We start from the raw sequence: 21,822 nt of genomic DNA, 5'->3' as shown, positions 1-21,822 counted from the left end.
TGTAAATCGCTTTGTAAATCCAGACTGCCTCAACTCAAACCTGGAAGGTTGAGTACCTCCGTGTTATTTCCATCTGTTTGTCTCCCTAAGGTATTTATATGCCTCCATTACTGTAGTATGAATGCCTCACAGTCTTTAATGTATTTATCCTCACAACACTCCTGTGAGGTAGGGAAATATTATTATCCCCATTTTTAAGATGGGTGATGTGCCCAATGTCACAGAAGAAGTCTGTAGCAGAACAAAATGAACCCAGGTCCCAAATCCCAGGCGAGCACATCAACGACTGGATGTTCCTTTCTGTTGATACCCACATAGCCATGGAAGTAAAAACGCCCACTTACCTCTGCTTACTGCAACTGATCAGAAGATTGTACCCCATCCAATTAGATCCCACAGATCTCATCACAGCAATCCAGGCTTGGTTACTGCAACTTTTATTTACAAATGAAGCCCCTACTAAAGTTCCAACTAGTACAAAAATCTACAGCCTATGTACTAAGCAAAGCTCACTATGGGTATGTCTACACTTACAGTGGATCAATGGTGCGGCTATCGATCCACCGGGGGTCGATATAGAGGGCGTAGTGAAGACCCACTAAATCAACCGCAGATTGCTCTATTGACTCCGGGACTCCACCGGAATGAGAATGGTAAGGTAAGTTGACAGGAGAAACTCTCCCGTCGACCCAACACGATGTAGACACCGCAGTAAGTCGTCTTAAGCTATGTCAACACCAACATTGTTATTCACATAGCTGGAGTTGCGTAACTTAGGTCAACTTAACCCCGTAGTGTAGACCTGCCCTATGAACTACACTGCTTTGCTCTTTGCACTGGCTCCCCACTCAACACACAGTGCAAGTTCAAGGTAAACTGTCCTGATATTCAAAGACCTCCATGAGATTGCCCATATCTACTTAAGAGATAATTGTTCCTTCTGTGTCCATGACCTCATACAGCAGTTATATTCTACTGAAGTAATGAGGGAGGCTTTTCAACATGGAAGACATAACATTCATTAGACCATGGAACTCTACCCAAAACCTTCATCCATCTAACCAAAATACATCAGTTAAAATAATCTCTTTTTCACTGTCATTCCCCTCTTCCAGTCCTTTACTGTCTCACTGTGATTTGCACATAAAATTCAGATTCTTCTTCTTCTTCCCTTTTTGGGTGTTTTAACCAGATCCACACAGATCTTATCCCTCTACATCAGTGATACTCAGACCGCCATGGTTCAGGAGCCAAATTATCCATCAACATTACCCAAAAGAGTGTCAGTAGTGTAAATTAATAGTTTCATTTAGTATAGTACTTTATATTCATATTTAAACAGTGAGAGGGAAAATATTTAGTTTATATATTATATTATATATTATTCTCACAGCAAAATGACTGACCAAGTATTATTATTTTATTAACTATAATTGGTAAATAACATAGTAAAAGCATCCTGATTGATTAATAACTTAGATAGGTTAATAATTAAATCACAGTGTTTTAATATTGTATGCTGCAAATAGCTGCAGGAGACACATTAAAGAGCCACTTGCAACTTGCGAGCCTCAGACAGAGTATCACTGCTCTACATCTTCTGCTCCTTACCTCACTCCCCCACCTTCCATTCTGCCAACTCTTCTAGTTTTGTTTCTTCCTTTGTCCCCTCCTCAAATTCTTGCCCTTGGGTCTCCTTTCATGCTGCTCTAACACCTAAAATGATAAATCCATCTCTCTTTTGGTGTGCTTAGCACTTTCATTTCTCTTCCTCAAATTCATACTCAAAAGCTACTTCTTTTGCCTTCCTTTCCACTGGTGACTTCTACTCCTATGATTTTTACACTTCCTTTCTTGCTCGGCTTCAATCTCTATTTCAAAATATCAGAAAGAATAAAATTTTCTCACAATATCTTCACTCACACTTTATTCATTTAAAAAAGAACAGGAGTACTTGTGGCACCTTAGAGAATAACAAATTTATTTCAGCATGAGCTTTCGTAAGCTACAGCTCACTTCTTCGGATGCATAGAATGGAATGAACAGACAGGAGATATTTATACATACAGAGAACATGAAAAGATGGAAGTATGCATACCAACAGGAAAAGTCTAATCAATTGAGATGAGCTATCATCAGCAGGAGAAAAAACACTTTTGAAGTGATAATTAAGATGACCCATAGAAGGTGTGAGGAGAACTTAACATAGGGAAATAGATTCAATTAGTGTAATGACCCAACCATTCCCAGTCTCTGTTTAGGCCTGAGTTAATTGTGTCTAATTTGCATATTAATTCAAGTTCAGCAGTCTCTCTTTGGAGTCTGTTTTTGAACTTTTTTTGTTGCAAAATTGCCACCTTCAAGTCTGTCACTGAGTGGTTAGAGAGGTTGAAGTGTTCTCCCACTGGTTTTTGAATGTTATAATTCCTGATGTCAGATTTGTGTCCATTTATTCTTTTGCGTAGAGACTGTCCGGTTTGGCCAATGTACATGGCAGAGGGGCATTGCTGGCACATGATGGCATATATCAAGTTGGCAGATGTGCAGGTGAACGAGCCGCTGATGGCGTGGCTGATGTGATTAGGTCCTATGATGGTGTCACTTAAATAGATATGTGGACAGAGCTGGCATCGGGCTTTGTTGCAAGGATAGGTTCCTGGGTTAGTGTTTATGTTGTATGGTGTGCAGTTGCTGGTGAGTATTTGCTTCAGGTTGGGAGGCTGTCTATAAGCGAGGACTGGCCTGTCTCCCAAGATCTGAGAGAGTGAGGGATCATCTTTAAGGATAGGTTGTAGATCTTTGATGATGCGCTGGAGAGGTTTTAGTTGGGGGCTGTAGATGATGGCTAGTGGTGTTCTGTTATTTTCTTTGTTGGGCCTGTCCTGTAGTAGGTGGCTTCTGGGTACTCTTCTGGCTCAGTCAATCTGTTTTTTCACTTCAGCAGGTGGGTATTGTAGTTTTAAGAATGCTTGATAGAGATCTTGTAGATGTTTATCTCTGTCTGAGGGATTGGAGCAAATACGGTTGTATCTTAGAGCTTGGCTGTAGACAATGGATCGTGTGGTGTGTCCTGGATGGAAGCTGGAGGCATGTAGGTAAGTATAGTGGTCAGTGGGTTTCCGGTATAGGGTGGTGTTTATGTGACCATCGCTTATTAGCACAGTAGTGTCTAGGAAATGGACCGCTTGTGTGGATTGGTCTAGGCTGAGGTTGATGGTGGGATGGAAATTGTTAAAATCACGGTGGAATTCCTCGAGGGCTTCTTTTCCATGAGTCCACATGATGAAGATGTCATCAATGTAGCGCAAGTAGAGTAGGGGCGTTAGAACAACGCTTCCTTAGCTCTCGTTCCCTAAGTCAGCCATAAAGATGTTGGCATACTGTGGGGCCATGTGGGTACCCATAGCAGTGCCGCTGACTTGAAGGTATATATTGTCCCCAAATGTGAAATAGTTGTGGGTGAGGACAAAGTCACAAAGTTCAGCCACCAGGTTAGCCGTGATATTATCGGGGATACTATTCCTGATGGCTTGTAGTCCATCTTTGTGTGGAATGTTGGTGTAGAGGGCTTCCACATCCATAGTGGCCAGGATGGTGTTTTCTGGAAGATCACTGATGGATTGTAGTTTCCTCAGGAAGTCAGTGGTGTCTCGAAGATAGCTGGGAGTGCTGGTAGCATAAGGTCTGAGGAGAGAGTCCACATAGCCAGACAATCCTGCTGTTAAGGTGCCAATGTTTGAGATGATGCGGCGTCCAGGATTTCCAGGTTTATGGACCTTGGGTAGCAAATAGAATACACTGGTCGGGGTTATAGGCATGTGTCTGTACAGATCTGTTCCTGTGCTTTCTCAGGGAGTTTTTTGAGCAGATGGTGTAGTTTCTTTTGGTAATCATCAGTGGGATCAGAGGGTAATGGCCTGTAGAATGTGGAGTTAGAGAGCTGCCTAGCAGCCTCTTGTTCATATTCCGACCTATTCATGATGACGACAGCACCTCCTTTGTCAGCCTTTTTTATTATGATGTCAGAGTTGTTCTTGAGGCTGTTGATGGCATTGTGTTCAGCACGGCTTAGGTTATGGGGCAGGTGATACTGCTTTTTCACAATTTCAGCCCGTGCACGTTGACGGAAGCAATCTATGTAGAAGTCCTGTCTGTTGTTTGGACCCTCAGGAGGAGTCCATGCAGAATCCTTTTTATTATAGCGTTGGTAGGAAGGATTCTGTGGGTTAGTATGTTGTTCAGAGGTGTGTTGGAAGTATTCTTTGAGTCAGAGACGGCGAAAGTAGGATTCTAGGTCACCGCAGAACTGTATCATGTTCGTGGGTCTGGAAGGACAAAAGGAGAGGCCCCGAGATAGGACAGATTCTTCTGCTGGGCTAAGAGAATAGCTGGAAAGATTAACAATATTGTTGGGTGGGTTAAGGGAGCTACTGTTGTGGCTCCTTGTGCCTTGTAGCAGTGTAGACAGTTTAATGTCCTTTTTCTTTTGTAGAGAAGCAAAGTTTGTGTTGTAAATGGCTTGTCTAGTTTTTGTAAAGTCTATCCATGAGGAAGTTTGTGTAGAACGCTGGTTTTTCATGAGAGTATCTAGTTTTGAGAGTTCAGTCTTAATCTTCCCCTGTTTGCTGTATATTATTCATTTAATCTCTTCTCATTCCTCTCCTTGTATTTTCCTTTGTCAGTTTAGTATTCTATTGTACATTTCTCAAGTTCAGAGACCAATTCTGCAAAGAGTTATAATTCTTGATGAAGGCATGCAACTGTAACTACTTAAGGATTGAGGTCATTATTATGACAGTTCTTTGGAGTAAGGGCCATGCCTCTCAATCATTACAGCACCATGCAAAATTATGATGCTGAATAAATTCATATTAATAATCATACAATGTTTACAGAATGAACCAGTCATAACTTACAGAGACAAAGAGTTGGAAGTTGAGCTTTCAAAATAAAAATTACTCTGTCCCTCTCCTGAGAGTTGCTGAGCATTCCAAACAAGATAAAATCTTGATTTCCCTTGGCTTTCATGACTCTCTCTTCTTTGGCTCTCCTCCTACCGCTCAAATGACTCCTTCAGCATGCTCTTCTAAGGATCCTGCTCATTCTCCCATCCAACTTTCTGTGAGGCTTCAGCAGGGCTCTCTCTTTGGTCCCCTTCTCTTCTCCCACTATACCCAGAAACAAGGTGATCTCATCGCAAATAATTTCAATTATCTCTATGCTGAAGAATCAGAGACTCCAGACCTGTCCACTTCTTTCCCAACTAAAATCTCCGCCTCTCTGAAATCTTCACATGGTTGTCTAGCCGTCAGGTCTACATGTTCAACGTGGCTAAAACAGAGCTCGTAATATTTCCCTCCAACCCCTGCCCCATACCACCTTCTTTCTCAATGACTGTGGACAACACCATCACCCTCTCTCTGCCTGTCACTCAGATTCTGGATGTCATCTTTGACTCAAATCTCAATCTGGGTCTTCACATACAGGCTACTTCTAAATCTTGCAGATTCTTTTTGCATAACATCACTAAGATATGGGCTTTCATATCCATCCACACAGCTAACACTCTTGTCCAGGGTTTCATCATATCACTTTTCAATTTCTGCAACATCCTTTTACTGGTCTTGACAAATATCATCTTGCCCTGCTCATATCCATTCAGAATGCTGCTGAAAAGACAGTATTGCTAGCTCATTGCTTTGACCATATCCTCCCCCCACCCCCCATTTGAATCCCTCCTCTGGATCCCCCTTCTTTATTGCATCAAACATAACAGGCTGCTTAGCTTAACTTTCAAGGCACTTTAAGGTCTACCCCACCATACCTATAATCTCTCATTCACTATCATAGTGTTGACATGCACGTAGGGTTTGCCCATGACAACAGTCTCCATCACTCGTGTTACATTTTCAAATAAGCCTCTTCATGCTCTCTACCCTGCTGCCCTACACACTTGGGAGAAACCCCCTGTAAACTTCTGCAAAGCTACATCATTATCCTCCTTCAAACTCTCCTCTGCCATGATGTCTACAAAAAACGTGACTAGGGTTACGTTGCTGGTTTGCTGACGCTACTGCCTACCATACTGGCCAATACAGTCTTATTAATTCTTCATATTCTCCCATATGTCTGAATTCAACTGTTGTTTCTTGTCTTATACTTAGACAATAAGCTATTTGGCTGCAGAGATCTTTTTGTTCTATGTTTATACAGTGCCTAGTACAATGGGGTCATGTTCCTGGTCCTGGACTATGGCTCCTAGGCGCTATAATAATACAAAAAATAAACAATCATAATAAATGGATCAGCAGAGGAGAAATTGTGACCACCAACTGGGACAAATTATATAGGAGATGGGAAAACTGGGGCACAATGACTACCAACATTGTTAAACTATCTTACTTCACTTATATGCCCACTTTGCTTGTAAAATTTAACATACCATATTAAAAAGTTCTTAGAAAATATAATTATTTACAGTACACAGTTTGTAAAGGGTCCACTATGTTAGTCTTGCAAAAGATATTAAAAAAAACTTTACATGTTGTTCTTTCAAAATCGTATCTATAGCACCAATGTCAAACTAGGAAATATTTTTACATATATATTTCAAACATATTGGTCTTTTAAAATAAATAAAGACCGATTAGATAAATATTTTAATTATCTTAGTCAAACCAATCAACTCTTTTGGTCCTCCTCTGATAACTGATCCACATTTGTTCTTTCTACAGCACACATCTGGCTGAAGTATTATTTCAAAAAAATATCCTAAGTCTAGCTGAAAGCAACTTCTTCAAGAGTTTCTTGTTCCTCAGTGTCAGATGCTGCAACAATCACCTCTCTCATCCATCATTTTAGCTCATCAGTTTATTCCTATCTACACATTCTGTAGCTTTTTCAATATATAAGATACCCTCCAAGTCCAAAACAAAGAAAGTGTGCAATAGCTTCTGCACAAAATGTTTCCATCTGTGTTTTCAGTTCCTGAAGGTAGTCCCAATATACAAAATGTCTAGCTTGAGATCAGGTTTCTTCAGGCTTTTATTTTACATTCATAGTAAATGTGATGCTCAACTATCTCCTAAACATCACTAGTTTTCAGTCATTGTCTCTACATCTACATATTGTTCAACATATTTGTCTAGATTATCTTTATTTCTTGAAAAACATGTTTCAATTTTACTTTGTGGCCACACTAGTGTGCAACAGTTTGTTCTGTTATGTAATAATACTCAGCACTTATATAGTGCTTTACATTTTAAAATATTGTACAAGCATTAACTAATCCACACAATAGCCCTGTGAGCTAGATAAGTATTACTTTTTCCTGTTTTACAGATGAAGAATAGGCCATTTAAGGGTACATCTATACTACCCGCCCCGGTCGGCGGGTAGTGTTCGACTTCTCGGAGTTTGATATATCGCGTCTCATCTAGACGCGATATATCGAACTCCGAACGCGCTCCCATCGACTCCAGAACTCCACCACCGCGAACGGCGGTGGCGGAGTCGACGGGGGAGCCACAGACTTCGATCCCGCGGCGTCTGGACGGGTAAGTAGTTCGAACTAAGGTAGTTCGAGTTCAGCTACGCTATTAGCGTAGCTGAACTTGCGTACCTTAGTTCAAACCCCCACCCCCAGTGTAGACCAGGCCTAAGTGATCTGTCCTAGGCCACACATAAATCAGGACAGCTGGGATTATAAAGCAGTTCCTAGCTCCCCATCCTGTGGTCAGTGTACTGGACCATACTGATTCCTATTATAGATAGAAGATACAGATCTTCCATTACTCAAAAGGAAGGGCCCTTCTTATGTTTGAGTTTATTAGTTACAAAGCCTCAGTTTCATGGCACAATGGTGGGTGCAGGTAACCCTAAAGCAGAGCACAGGATTTTGTCCTTTAGACTTGGCCATATACATTTTAAAAGTCTTTGTAAGCCCATGATATATTTGAATGTTAAAATCCTCCAGATTTAAATAGAAACAATCCATTTAAGGAGTTGCAGCTCCTTATTAAATGAGTACCAACAGAAAACAGGTCCTTAAAGTGAGGCTTCATAGCCTTCTCCTCCTCCTCAAGCTCCTCTATGGTTTGAAGAAGGACTGAACTAGAAGTTGTCTAACTTTGTCACATTGAGTCATTTTAGGGAAGGCTGACGTGGCTTTCAGGTGAACTCTAATATTCTTTGCATGTCTTTGGGCTAGTCTACACTGGCAATGCTAAAAAATCATCAGCGCTTTAACGTGCTTTTGTGTGGTCATGGCGCACCTCAACCAGGGGAGTAGGTCCCAGCACTGGGGGCACGGCTCCCAGTGCTGGGGCACTGTTTACACTGGCGCTTTACAGCGCTGCAACTTGCTCTGCTCAGTTGTGTGTTTTTTCACATCCCTGAGCGAGAAAGTTGCAGCACTGCTAATTGCCAGTGTAGACAAGCCCTGAGTTAAACAACTCAGAAAAGATAGTTTAGCGTTATAGACAAGGTGAAATTTCTAGGACTGGTTTCTAGAATTGAGAAAAGGAAAAAAAGTTGCTACACTCAAAAAACATTATTTGTAGATTTCTTCTGCATAATCTGTGAATATTTACAGAAACCAATGGCTAACTGAGCTTTCTTTATGTTTAGTTCTCAGCCTTTAGCCATCTTATCAGTTTGAAGAGACTTTTTGAGTACAAATTCCTTAGCTGGCCTAGTTTATAGTTAGGCTTGGCAGAATTTGATTTGTATTTGTTTATAATTTTGATGGATAAAAATCAATGTTTGTTTTTAAGCTTTTTTTTCCTTTCTGATTGATTTAAATTTTCACAGCTGCAAAAAATTAAGGTCAGAGTCAGGCAATAATTCTTTAATAATAGTAGATGCTGAGATTCAAAAAGTTAAAGCTTTATAACCATTAAAAACCACAAATTGTCAACATCATGTGAAAATATACAAAAATAGAACTAATAAGTTTTCAAGCAACATTTTTCTTGTTTTACCTATTTGTAATTTTTTCGTTAATTTGTTTGTTTATAGTAAAATCAACATTTACCAATAAAAATCTAATCCTTCCAAGCCTACTATTATAGTATGAAATGCCATTTTAAAGATACTTCCTCTGTTTAATCTTACCAACTCTGATTTAAGGGGAGAAAAATTATAATTTAGCAGGAGAATGCATTTTATCATGTTGAAATAAAGCCCTCTGAAGACCATTTTTACAAGACACGACAACATACTAATGCCAAACTGACATGAATGCTCATCTGTGCATTTTGGTTTCAATGGGTTAATTAACTTGGCTGGATACAAATTGTAATTATCTGTGTTCGATGTTAATGTCCTAGGAGTGTTGTCTATAAGGATTTGGGCAACCACAGACATTATTTTGGTTACTACTGGATTCTGTCTTTTACTTTGGAATTTAAATGGCTGCAGGAGATAAGAATAGTGAGAACAAGTTGATCTACTTTGAAAGGTTAAAATTATGTGAAACAGGACAGAGCAGAAATGGATTGGAGCTATATCAACTGGTCTGCCTTGCTTTTTTCAAGTTAATCTCTTGGTGGTCTTTGTGAACACACAAAACCCTTCTACAAATAGATTTAGGTACATTTGCTTAATGCTGAAGGAAAATTTAAGAAAGTCAGCCACGAGTCTCCTCTTGAGACATTGGTTTGGATGTGTAACCACAGTGTATAACTTCCTGTACAACTGATATTTAGTGGTTTAGATCCCTTCATCATATATAGTTAATGTGACTTACCCCATGAACAAATAATATATCATGTCATACACATATAACACATACATATAACATATACAATAAATACATGCTAACATTACTGAGGAACGTACACAGTAAATATATGCTAATGTTACTGAGGTTGGGGTTAAGGGGTTTTTTGTTTGTTTGTTTTTTTTCCAATTTGATGAGTGTATTCTATTTCTTAATATGTTGGAGATGGAAGAGAGTGCAGAGAACAGGTAATGTGATGAGTGGGTGTTAAAGCACAATAAAGAAGGTTCCTTTAACTTGTTACTTCCTTGCTTTTAAAGGTTTGTGTGGGTGGATTTGGCACTTAAAAAACCTTAACTGGTTTATAACTAAAATTAAAACTGGTATTAATTCAACACACTATTATTGGTCACTAAGACCAAATGAGATCTGTAGCTTTGAAAAACTATCTACAGTACTAGATGCTTTTCAAAACTCTCCTCGAATCAACCAAACATTTTTTAGGGTTGTATTGTTTCAAGCTTCAAAGAGAACCCTTTTGGGTTTAAACCTTTTATGTGATTGGTAAATTTTCTCCTTATCTGAGCAATTACAATAAATCTTTAAGATTTGCCTCTTAGGTCCATCTACTAATATAATGGCATCCATACTAAGGAGATGCACCAATTTATATTGATTTCTAAACAAATAGGGTCAAATTGGTACAAAAACTGTGTGTAGACAACTCCTTAAACAACTCCCTCACTGATATTTGGAAAGTCTGAATTTATCAAGCACTGGTTGGAAAGAACCTTTCCTCCTTGCTCTCTTCCTCTTTACATTGGTTAAAATGCTTAGGCCATGGTCCTATGAGAAGCTGAATTCCTCCTGGGAGTTGCTGCCCAATTTTAGGGCCCTTAAGATCTCAAGAATCAGTTCCTTATATAACAACAATAAATGAGGAAGTGATAGGGGTCGTCAAATAAACAGGTGAAATGTTTTTTTAAAAAGCAGCAGCTAAAAATGTTCTGTAATTCTGCAATACACAGGTAGATCTAAACAGACAGACACAGATGCACAAACCAACAGTTAAAAGTTAAATATCAATATTGTTATGCTAATAAAGAAAAACAAGGGACAGTTTTCTTCCATAACATTACCCACCTTCTTACGCTCCTTTCCCAAAAAAATGGTGGACTAGTAAATGTCAACTGTTTTGTTTTATACAATATACTTTCACATACCCCAGAGGAAAGGATAAAGGTGTTGATCCTGTAGATCCTACCTATTCTTGTACAGAAAATGGAAATCTTTTATTTTATTTATTTATCAGAGGCAATATTTTTCTCTCTTTTAACACTGATAATGAACAAATTCAGCCTTTTCTCTTATCTGCCTGGTCTTATCTTATTACAAACAATGATTTTTGAAAAACACTGTATAATACTGCAATCTAAGACATCGGTCAATTTTGATTGACACAAATATTTGTATTAAAGGTTACATACTGCAATTTACAATTGGGTACTATCACAATACTGTATGTTAATGTAATCAGTATTTTCATTTCATGAATTCATTTGCAGCATCACACTGCAAGGGTATTCTTACATATATTGGAAGTACAATTACTAAGCAGTTCAAGAGTTCTTTAAGTAGAATTTTCCTTTTTATTCAACAGATTTTAACACAATAAACCACTTCTAGGTTGTTGGGTTTTGGGGGGGCTCTGGGTTTTTTTCTGGAGGGGGTGGTACTTGTGATTTAATTTCCCACCTTTTAAAGTATTCAGTCACTTGGAATATCAAACATACTGAATTAATCCACAAATATTTACATGAAAAACTATTTAATTTCTTTCTATAGTAACTATCACAGGGACTATTGTCATGAAAATTTCCCCATTTTAAGAAATTAATGCGATTACTGATATAGGGAAGAAATTAAATTATATCATCACAAACACGTAAAGGGTATAATCCCATATCCACAAAAAGGAATCTTTATTCCCTCTTTGAATTCTGAAACAATACAGACATGCCTTAAGGAGAACAGAAATGTTATGAAGTACCTTAAGCAAGATAATTGTAAGAAAAAGAACTACTATTGCATTATTGTTGTGCTAAACTGTGAAATACTTAAAAAGCTAATTTCTTTTATTATAATGGAATTTGGTATATGTGTATCTTTAATTTACTTCACTTTTTTTCTTCTCATTTCTATACATGAGCAAGTGTGTAAGGTGGTTACCATTACCTGTATTATTAGATTTTATACACTACTATATTTCATTACATTTTAATTTAAAAATATACTTGTCTTTCTACAAACTTTATTAGATCTAGTTTTGATTTTTAAAGAGTTCTGTAAGTATCTCAACATCTAGGGATGTCATATACTTGTATAGTAAATGAGAGATTTATTGCAATACACTAAATGCTATGCAGGGAGACATGATCAATATTTTATGAAAAGAGTAACATTTGAGAACAGTAATTATCATAACAGTTGAAATCTGTTTCAACCAATCAGACTACTGAATAGCTCAAGGTCTAACTCAAAAGTTAAACAACAACAAAAGTTCATGCACTGATATTAGTATTTTTCTAAAGTTATCTCAGTTAAAACCATTTAATTTAAAACTCAATACCAGTCATCCTTTAATCACCCATTAAATAAATTTCAACTGATAAATTCTTCTGTTGTACCTGGGCATTTCTCTGTTTGAGAGAGACAAAAGATGAGCCTGCAACATTTTTTACCAACACTCTCTTTTAAAGAATTAGTTTAAAGGCTATTAGTAAAGAGAAAAGGGAATGATTTAATTTATAAGTAATTGTTTTAACTTACAAACAGTAAAAATATCCTATTTTTACCCATAATATTAATGATCTTGACACTATTCTGCTAGTATCATTTGATATATCTGGCATATTCTTTTTATAATGCTAATGTGAGAAAATAACTTGTATTGTAAAAAATTGTATTTATCTTTTAATTTAAAAATACCTAATACTACAAAAAAAATCCTAGTGTTTGGAAATGTGAGTATGAGACTATCAATTACATAAAATTATAAGTCCTAGAAGAAAAGAATCATCAATAGAAATCCCCATATTTTAATGACAATAGATTTCATCTTGAATCTCTCCTATACTGTTGCCCATTTGACCTTAATTCTAACTCAGCAAAGCACTAAAAGCATGTGCTAGCCTTAAGCACAGGCTTTGTTGAATTGGGACTTTACTGCTACTGCCCATCATTTTTGAGACAGGAAGAGTCTGATCCCTTGAAACAGCTTTTCCTCATTTCCCATGGGGATGGACCTAGACCTGATAAATGTTGTGTTCAAGACAAAAAAGGGGGTATTGGAATCCAACAATGATGCACCAATATAATGATAATGCCAATATTTATCACACTGTAAATTATGAAGCCACTTTTATAACATACAAAAATCCCATTGAAATCAATGAGACCTAGCCTATTAAAACAACTGCACTGCAATATGTAAAGTATATTTTACAAAATCTTTTATGAAGTAACACTTTTTCATGTTTACAAGTGTCACCAGTGGTTAGTTCACATTTTATACCAATGGCCTGCAATTATTTTATGTATCTAAGATACCATTTTTTAAAAAGTAGAAAAGCTAAAACAGGGAAATTATTTACAATTCTATTTTTAGTTGCTTCATCTTACTAGAAAATGGTTGAAGGAATTTCATAAGTCTGTGTTTCCATGTATTTAATTTTCATGGGTGATTATATCAACAGAAAAGAATTCCTATTTGTGTCGTGTATGTTAATAAAGTTCTTATACAGAAACTGTACTTAGTATTTGAAATCAAAGTTTTTAGTTAATATCAGTGTTTTGGAGCCTCCCACAGGCAACCATCATATGGACAAAAAAGTGATATTTGAGACATTGTCAGAATGGAGTACATATATCTAGAGATCCTTCACTATTTTGCTTCAAAAGAACTTAAAACTTCTGAGTTCATATTCTAATGCAATTTAAAAGATCAGGAAAAAAAAATCCCACATCTACTAGTGCATGTGTTCTTGCAGAGTACTTGGTGTTATCTGACATCTACTATGCAAAGGTCAAGTGAGTTTCACTGAGTTTAGTGGTGACAAAAATATCCTGCAACACTGGTAAGATATAACAGAAAAGGAAACTGGATCTCAGATCTAGCAGAAGTCACATTAAGTAACATATAGGTTATGGTGAAGAAGAAGGAAGTTTTCCCTGATATGTAGAAACTGTTGCTATGTGATTCCCAGAGAACAAGATAAAGAAATAAAACAGGTGAAATACAAATTACCTTTTTTTGTTAAAACTCTTCATAAAGAATTTTTTTTTAAAATAAGATAAGAAATTTATTTTCATATATGCATGCCTATTATTTATAAACATTAATTAAACCACACAAAAAGGGGGAGCCTCAGTGGTTTTCCACTACAGGCAGGAACATGGATAACTAACCAGGGTAAATGAAAGTACTGAAAAGTCTTCTCATTACAAGGCAGATTACAAAACTTTCTGAAGTAAAACTGATATATAAAATGCTAATCTGAAAAATATATTAGTAGCTCATAGCTAAAAAGTGCCCATTTAAAAATTAAAGTTTACTCTTTTCCTTCTTTGACATCTACACTGATATTTCAGGCTCATATTGTAACACAGCAAGTTAAACTAAAGCTAAATTGTGGTGTGAAGAACACTTGCTGGTTGGTGGTCCAGAAAGTTGACTGATCACATAGCTGGCTGTCCCCCTTTCCAAATGCTTCTAAAGACACATTAGGATCTTTAAAGCAAAGAGTCTGGTCACAAGTAAAACTAGCTGGAGACAATGAACTGCCAATCAGCCGCATTTACTAGGGGCTGCTGCTACATAAAAGGAGGAGCATACAGTGGTACTTGATCTGCTTGCCCCCAATGGAAGTGGAGTGTTCCCAGGAGAATGGAGCAAAAGGAACTGAGCAGCATGTCCAGAGAAGGAAAAGAGAAGAAAACCACGTGCCAGGGAAGAACATGCAGAAGGAGACAAGCAGCACACATAAGAGAGAGAGATTAAATGAAGAGCAAAAGTAGAGTGTGATTCATTTTTTTCAAAAAGAATAAAGTATTTGCATATTAAAGTTAAAAGAAATAAATATTTTCTTATTATTACTATTTCATGTAAGCAATTGTGGTAATTTACAGAGAGGATATATAAGGGTGAACTGAAAAAGAGGTGGTCAACATAATCACAAATGGAAAACGTGGTGTCCAAGAGACTGTCTGTAGACACAGTCCTCACTATGAACGTTTGTGAACACCTGATTTTAACAGAATGATTTGTTTGTTTTTACAGGTTTAACTTTATACCTGAACAACCTTTGATTGATCATCTTCTTGTGTTGGCTTACTAATGTAAACACCAACAACTGGATTTTGTTATAAGTTTAAATTGTTACAAAATTGTTTATTTTAGAGTGCCTAGTTTTGATAAGTGCTTAAAAAAAACAAAACAAAAAACCCCATATTTCCCACACTTACCTGATATCTTATGGAACTGTGCTGCACAGATAATTATTTCTGAACCAGATTTTCATAAGTCAGTTCATCAAACCAAATACTGTAATCTGTAATAGCTACTTAAACATTTTTTAATCATACTACCAGACCTATATATCTTTAAAAGAAATGCAATGTCAAAGGATACTTAAAAATTGTGTCCTCCAGTTTTACATATTTTTAGTATGGAGCTAATAATTTTGACTCTTAAATAATAATTGTTTATAAATATACATACGTTTTTTCCTGTGCTCAACCAGGCCAATGGCCTGCTTAGCTGAGCATTTGGAAAACCAGTTGTCCCCCAGCAGAACAGTGACCTCATTGGTATGGACAAGTTTTCCTGGCATGAAGGCAAGGGGACCAAAAGGTACCTGTCAAAGTCAGAAAGCAAACAGCTAAAAACCACTATTAAAAATTAAATTAGATGGTCATTAATGACCACTTAGCCAAACAAATAAATTAAAATTCAACCAGGGTTAGGAGGACTCAAAACTCTATAGCACAGTTATTTAATGACAAACACATGATAAACATTCAAACTACCAGATCTGAATCCCAACCACAGTTTGAATTTAATATTGTACTTGTAATAAACAGAACAGGTTAATATTTAACCAGAAAACCATTCTAAGGCATAAAACTTAAGTACTAATGGATGCGGACAGGAAAACAAAAAAGTCATACTATATTACTACTTAGGTTTTTTAAATAAAAATATTGTCTATCGTTTAGATGACTGTAAACTATTTATTACACATAAATGTTTTCACTTCCCAGTTAAGTATAACGTTGCTCAGATTTATAACAAAAATATTATTTAAAGGAACAGTCAACTCAAATATCAATTGTTTTATTTAGTTGTGCTACTACCATCTATTTAGAAACCCCAATTTTTCCCCAAATCAAATTTGTTTGTCTCCAGCCTATGATTGTTGCTACCTGCCAATAGTTCTGTAGAGTGGGAGAGTTTGTTTACTAATCCACACACTTCCTGTTCTCATTCACCAACATGAGGGTATATCATCCTCAATCAATGTTCTGGAAGCCATATATGTCTTCCTCCAATAACTCAAAGGAACAGGAAGCAATAAATGGTTTAAAATCTGAGTACTGGCAATGGGAGTAAATAATTAGTGGCAAATAAATTATACTGCTTAAGACACATTTCTTAAAAGTGTGTATCCCGTTTTCTTAAAGTTTACAGTACACGTCACTATGTTTATGATCCTTCCATCCATCCCAGACACCAGCTTACTTTACACACAAGCCCCAGGCAGACCCCAAACCACCCACTTCAGCTATGCCCACTCAGGCCTTATGACCACTAGACGCTCCCCCACACTAACCCTATCCCTGATGTACTAGTTGCCCACCCACTAGCCTCATCTCCCACATCTGGTTCTCATTTAGGCTTCAACTTCAAAGGAGGAAGGTCACACGTTAACCATCAGCTGTGATCCAGCTGAAGAGAAGCGGAAGGAGGAACAAGTCCAGCAGCTACCGCCTAGCTCAGCTTGTAGTCAAGTAACTCTCCACCAGAGGAGAAAGAGTTGTCACCCTGCAACCTTGGACCAGCTCCTCCACACTTCAGAGACACTTCCTGGATCAATGTCTTCCCTCACTTCTTGAGGGCAGGAACAGCACCCCTTCATTCCTCATATCCTAGTACAGGGCATTTGGACCACATATTCTCTTCCTCTCATGGCAGTTCCTCTTCTCCAGAAGGAAAAGCCAGTAGGTGGCAATCCCTGGAGCACATATTGGAGAGTGGGGGGTAGGAGGGGTGGGAGACCATCTTGAGGAAAGATTCTGTGGAGGATACTCCTCTTAAAGATGTACTATCCCAGGCTGAAATTACAAAGGCCTTCAAAACAACAGCTTGCAATACTTACATACACCCAAAAGCAGCATTGTGTATAAAATTAAAAATATAGGCAGATAGCTGGCTAAGGGACAGGGATTGTTAATATACATTTAAAACTGCAAATGTGAGTTGACACTGTCGCTTTAAAACAAAAACTATATCCAGATGAGTGTGGTGTTTTTTGCACTGTTTTGCATACCCATTTTGCTCTCAAGTATAAGATAACAGCAAACTCTCCACATTTTATTTGTACACACACACACACACACACACACACACACCCCTTCCCAGTAAAGTTAATGCTGTGAATAGGTACTGAACTGATAACACGTGTCTTTTCTTTGTCCACAAAACAGGCAGTATACGCGGATACAGACTAACACGGCTGCTACTCTGAGCCTGTTCTACCAAGGTAGCTCATCAATGCCCTACAGTTCCCAAAACCTGTGTGAAAATGTAGTTCAGTATTCATGCTCACTTTAGCCTTTGACTTCCCTTGTTGAGAATGACAACCTGAATGCCAGTGAGCAGCACGTGAGATGTATCTAGAAGTGGACTGAAACTACCCGTTTGTTTCACATTCTGATATGTCACCTAACCTGCAGATGGTTACTAATTTTATTTAGTAGTTCTGAAGTGATCCCTTAGAGATAAATGATTCTGTATCCCATTACCAATTCACTGAGCAATGCAGTCCCTTTCGAAGTGTATTCTGAATTAGGCATAAAATAGCTTCAAACAAGGAAATAGCAACTTTGTAAAGTCAGAAATTGAATTCTGGTGGATGTTCAAGGCTAAAGTACTCTTGATAGGAATGACTCAAAGCACAAGAACTCACTATGTGAATGTGAAAATTATTAAAACGACAATTAGCACCACCTTTTTAATAAAAATCAATGTCGCAGAGTTTAATTCTGTGAATCAGGAAATATTATGGCCTGTTCTTTCTATGGCTAACAGGAAATGACTAAGTACCATATTTCAGTCATAATTACAGTTTTCGGTATAATAGATTTGCATACCAAATATGTCATATTTTGTGTTAACATTTATGTCATCAGTTCTCAATTGTCAGTAACATTATAATTTATTATGGATTTGAAAAAAGAGAGAGAGAAAAAGAAGCAAAGGTTTAACTATTACTATAATTAATGTATCATTACTAAGTACTATATGGTAAACCTGAATAATATACCTCACTGCCAGTGCAGTAACCTCAGATACTAAAACCATTAGTCCATTATTTTCAATGAACTATACTGTACGTACCATGATATCATGAGACAGTTTATCAGGCAACGTATTGAGACGTTCTTGAAGAGCCTCATAATCATTCTCCACCTTCCTCCTGTTGACAAATTCAAGTGAGTTTAATTATTTCTAAATGTAAAATAGTTAAGTTAATGGTTTTCTGCTGATGCATTTTCAGTCCTCCATGGAAAGATATGGGAGGGAGAACTGTTTTTATTCATAAGTGTATACATTTTATATCATGGAAGATTAATTTTTTTACTGTAACATTTTTAACAATTTATTTAAAAATTCTTGTGATGGCCCAGCTATAGACATCATTCATTTTAGACTGGAAGTTCATCTTTTTGAATTGCAAGCTCCTTGGGGGGGAAAAAATAGTGCTTTCCTCTGTATTTTGTAGGTCTCACAGCACACTGCATGGGTTCAACAATTAAATCACCATCATAATTTAGAAGACAAACTGGAATTCCAGCTTATATTTTAGAAGAGGCAGAATCTTCAAAACCTTATTTGCAATGAACAATCAATGTGGGCTTTAAAAAGAGGGCAATACTCTTTAAAGTTAAATCTGATTTCTAGCTGAATTTTCTCTCCCCATGGACAGTCAACATTCCTGAAAGATGATGATTTGACCATAGGATTATTGTAGCTTCTTGACCTATCAACAAGAAGTGTAGATGTGAAACACTACTCTAGCTCTCCTGACCAAGAAAAAAAATACTAATGCTCAATTGTTGCATGTTTACATATTGCTCTACTCTTCTTTTGGGCATTTTAGAACATTCTGCATAGAAATTTTCTTTCCCATAGAACGTATTCCTCAGAATTTTTGTACATGACTTTTCCCATCAACTTGGATGAGCATTTTCAATATCTATTTCTACTATATAGCAACTCATGAACAAATTTGTGATCTTGGAAGTGTCTTGAATAGGACAACAAACTCCCCATTAAGGGCAAGTGCAGTAAGAAAGTCAGTGCCAGAAGGGATCTCAGTAATTTACATTGCAAAGCAGGATAATTTCAAACATACTCCCCCCAAAATATATGTTTCCTACTCATAAGCATCGTATCTAATAGCACCTATCGAGATTGAGTTCACACAACCATGCACCAGCAGAAAAAGAGGTACAGAAAAACATTCCCATAAATTTAAAAGCTGTAAGCCCAAGTGATTCAATTAAGAGCCATGAGAATTCTGACCCTGCATGCTCTGGAGCTCTGACCATGTTGGTACTTTCTGCAGCAACCTGGGCAGCTGGTGGCATAGCACAGTAGGGTAGCAGCCAGTAGATCAGGCATGACATGGATCCACATGCATAAGGTCCCCATAGAGGGTGTGCAAGGGCCTCAGCTGTTACTACTACTCTTACTCGTGATAATGAAATGGTTGAGAGCTGCTCTGCACCAAGTTTCCAAATTGTTCGGGTTGGTTCCTTCCACCAATCTGTCAGATTTCCGTCACAAAATCAATTTACTTAGGATAGGCCAGTGAGGTGCAGAAGTGGTATTTGGTCCATTTCAAGAAAGGTCGCCGAGACAAAGTTGGGAAAGAGGCGAAAGAAAATAGAAATGTCTTGGTGAATCTGGCCAAACAATCCCAATAGTGGATACTGTGAAAAGATGAGGAACTCTCTGCGTTTGGGAGAAACAGTTACCTAAGGAATTTTGTCTTGTCTGCTAGCAGTAAAAATACAAACAAACAAAAAGAAACCAGTCCTCTTCTGAAAGAATATTGAAACTGGTGTGTTGGAAAAAAGACTTTTTTAAGGTAAATTATCAGCTACCACGTGTATTGCATTATCAGACATATACATTTGAGGGTAGAGGATATTCTCTACTTCTGCCCCAATACAGCACCTCATGTAATCTTTGTACAGGGTGAACCTCTCTAATCCGGCACTCCCTGGTCCAGCAACATCCATGGTCCGGCATAGGTGCCGACTCCATGGGTGCTCTGGGCTGGAGCACACACAGGGAAAAATTAGTGGGTGCAGAGCATCCACCGGCACCAAGCTCTCCTCTCTGCCCTCCTCCCCCCGCACCTCTCGAGCACCGGCAGCTCTGCACTTACCAACACTTCCTCCTCCGTCCCAGCACTTCTGGAGCACCGCGAACACCTGATTTGCAGCGTTCAAGCTGCAGGAAGGAGGGGGAGCAACTGGGGCTGGTGGCTGGGACTAGCATCAGAACCTCTGGGCAGGCTGCAGCACCCCCAGCAACTCTACTTCCTGCACCTATGGAGACCCACTGGCACTCTGCATTGACTTCCCGTGGTTTGGGAAATTCTCTGGAGCACCAGTCAGGTTCCAAGGGTGCCAAACTAGAGAGGTTCTACCTATATTTAATCTTGGGATGGAAGCCAGCATCATGGAAATAAACTGAAAATGCTGACCAAAAGATGCAAATTCTGATGGTTTTCTAAGGATGTTCAAGTAGGCATCCTGTACATTTGTTTACTAGAAGTAGATATCTAGCTTGACCGGGTGGATGAAGAAACTGCAATATGAACATCTTGAAAAACAACAACCAACTATTACTGACTTTCTTCTATTCCCAAATAAAGTGGAATCTCTGATCATTTTGGGACCATGAAAAAAGTTGCAATAATCCCACAATTTTTTGTCTCATTTAATTTCTGAAAGATTACTGTTACAGAGGTCACTAGTAGAAACACCAAACTTTATCACCCTGCAGTATTCAAGCACTCAACAAGGTATCTGCAGTACTTTGTATTCTCAAAGTACATGTCTAAGATGCTGAACTGTCCCCCATGGACTTAAGCTCCAAAGTCATTTAGACACACTTGAAAATTTTACCCCCTGTGATTAAAGCACAAAATAGTGTTTGAAGACTTGGGTCCTACTCAAGTTCTGCTGCACACTTCCTGACACACCTCACACAAGCCCCCCTGCGCTTTAGTTTCTTCACCTGTAAAATGCGGATAATATTCACCTTCTTCACCGCACTGTTGTAATGTAAATTCATTAACATTTACAAAGTACAGTGAGAGTCTTGGAAGAGAAGCAATATGATGAAAACTTATTGTTAATAGAAGAAAAAAAGTCTTAAGCTCTGTTCTCTGCCCCCAACAATATTCCTATTTTTATGGAAAATTGGCAATGATGCAGTCATACCAAATTTATATTCCCCCAAACAAATGGGGACAATCTGTTTCAGCTTGCTACTATGAGAAGAAAATCTAGCTGGAGGTGTGGGGGATGGAGGTCAAGGAAAAACAGATCAATTCATTCTTCTAAATAGGTTTTTTGGAACAGGAATCCTTAAGACACATCGCTGAAGATCTGCCATCTTTTTCTTCTGAGAAAAGAAAATAAGTGCTTAGCTTTTGTATGGAGTGTAAAATTTTATTGTGGTTATCCCACCTGTATTCTCTAAGGGATCTCTCCCTTAGTCTATCCTGCTCAGCTAATATGCT

The 21,822-nt window shown here is 37.8% G+C and overlaps 1 protein-coding gene across 2 annotated transcripts in view; it reads right to left on the bottom strand.

Annotated features, from left to right (window-relative positions):
- Window positions 1-21,822, bottom strand: part of URI1 (URI1 prefoldin like chaperone) — a 60,372-nt gene that overhangs the window by 19,196 nt on the left and 19,354 nt on the right. Inside the window, exons 1-3 of one of the 2 annotated variants that reach the window (XM_044986997.1) lie at window positions 19,757-21,167; window positions 18,399-18,477; window positions 15,501-15,636 (exon numbers count right to left, since the gene is read on the bottom strand). In XM_044986997.1, the coding sequence (XP_044842932.1) occupies window positions 15,501-15,636; window positions 18,399-18,401 (139 nt within the window). In that variant the 5' untranslated portion in view covers window positions 18,402-18,477; window positions 19,757-21,167. Of the gene's footprint in view, window positions 1-15,500; window positions 15,637-18,398; window positions 18,478-19,756; window positions 21,168-21,822 lie in introns of those variants that run through there. The other variant, XM_044986996.1, reaches the window with a different exon arrangement.

This window comes from Mauremys mutica, chromosome 14, assembly GCF_020497125.1.
Source record: "Mauremys mutica isolate MM-2020 ecotype Southern chromosome 14, ASM2049712v1, whole genome shotgun sequence".
NCBI lineage: Eukaryota > Metazoa > Chordata > Testudines > Geoemydidae > Mauremys > Mauremys mutica.
This window is presented reverse-complemented; position numbering and strand designations above follow the sequence as displayed.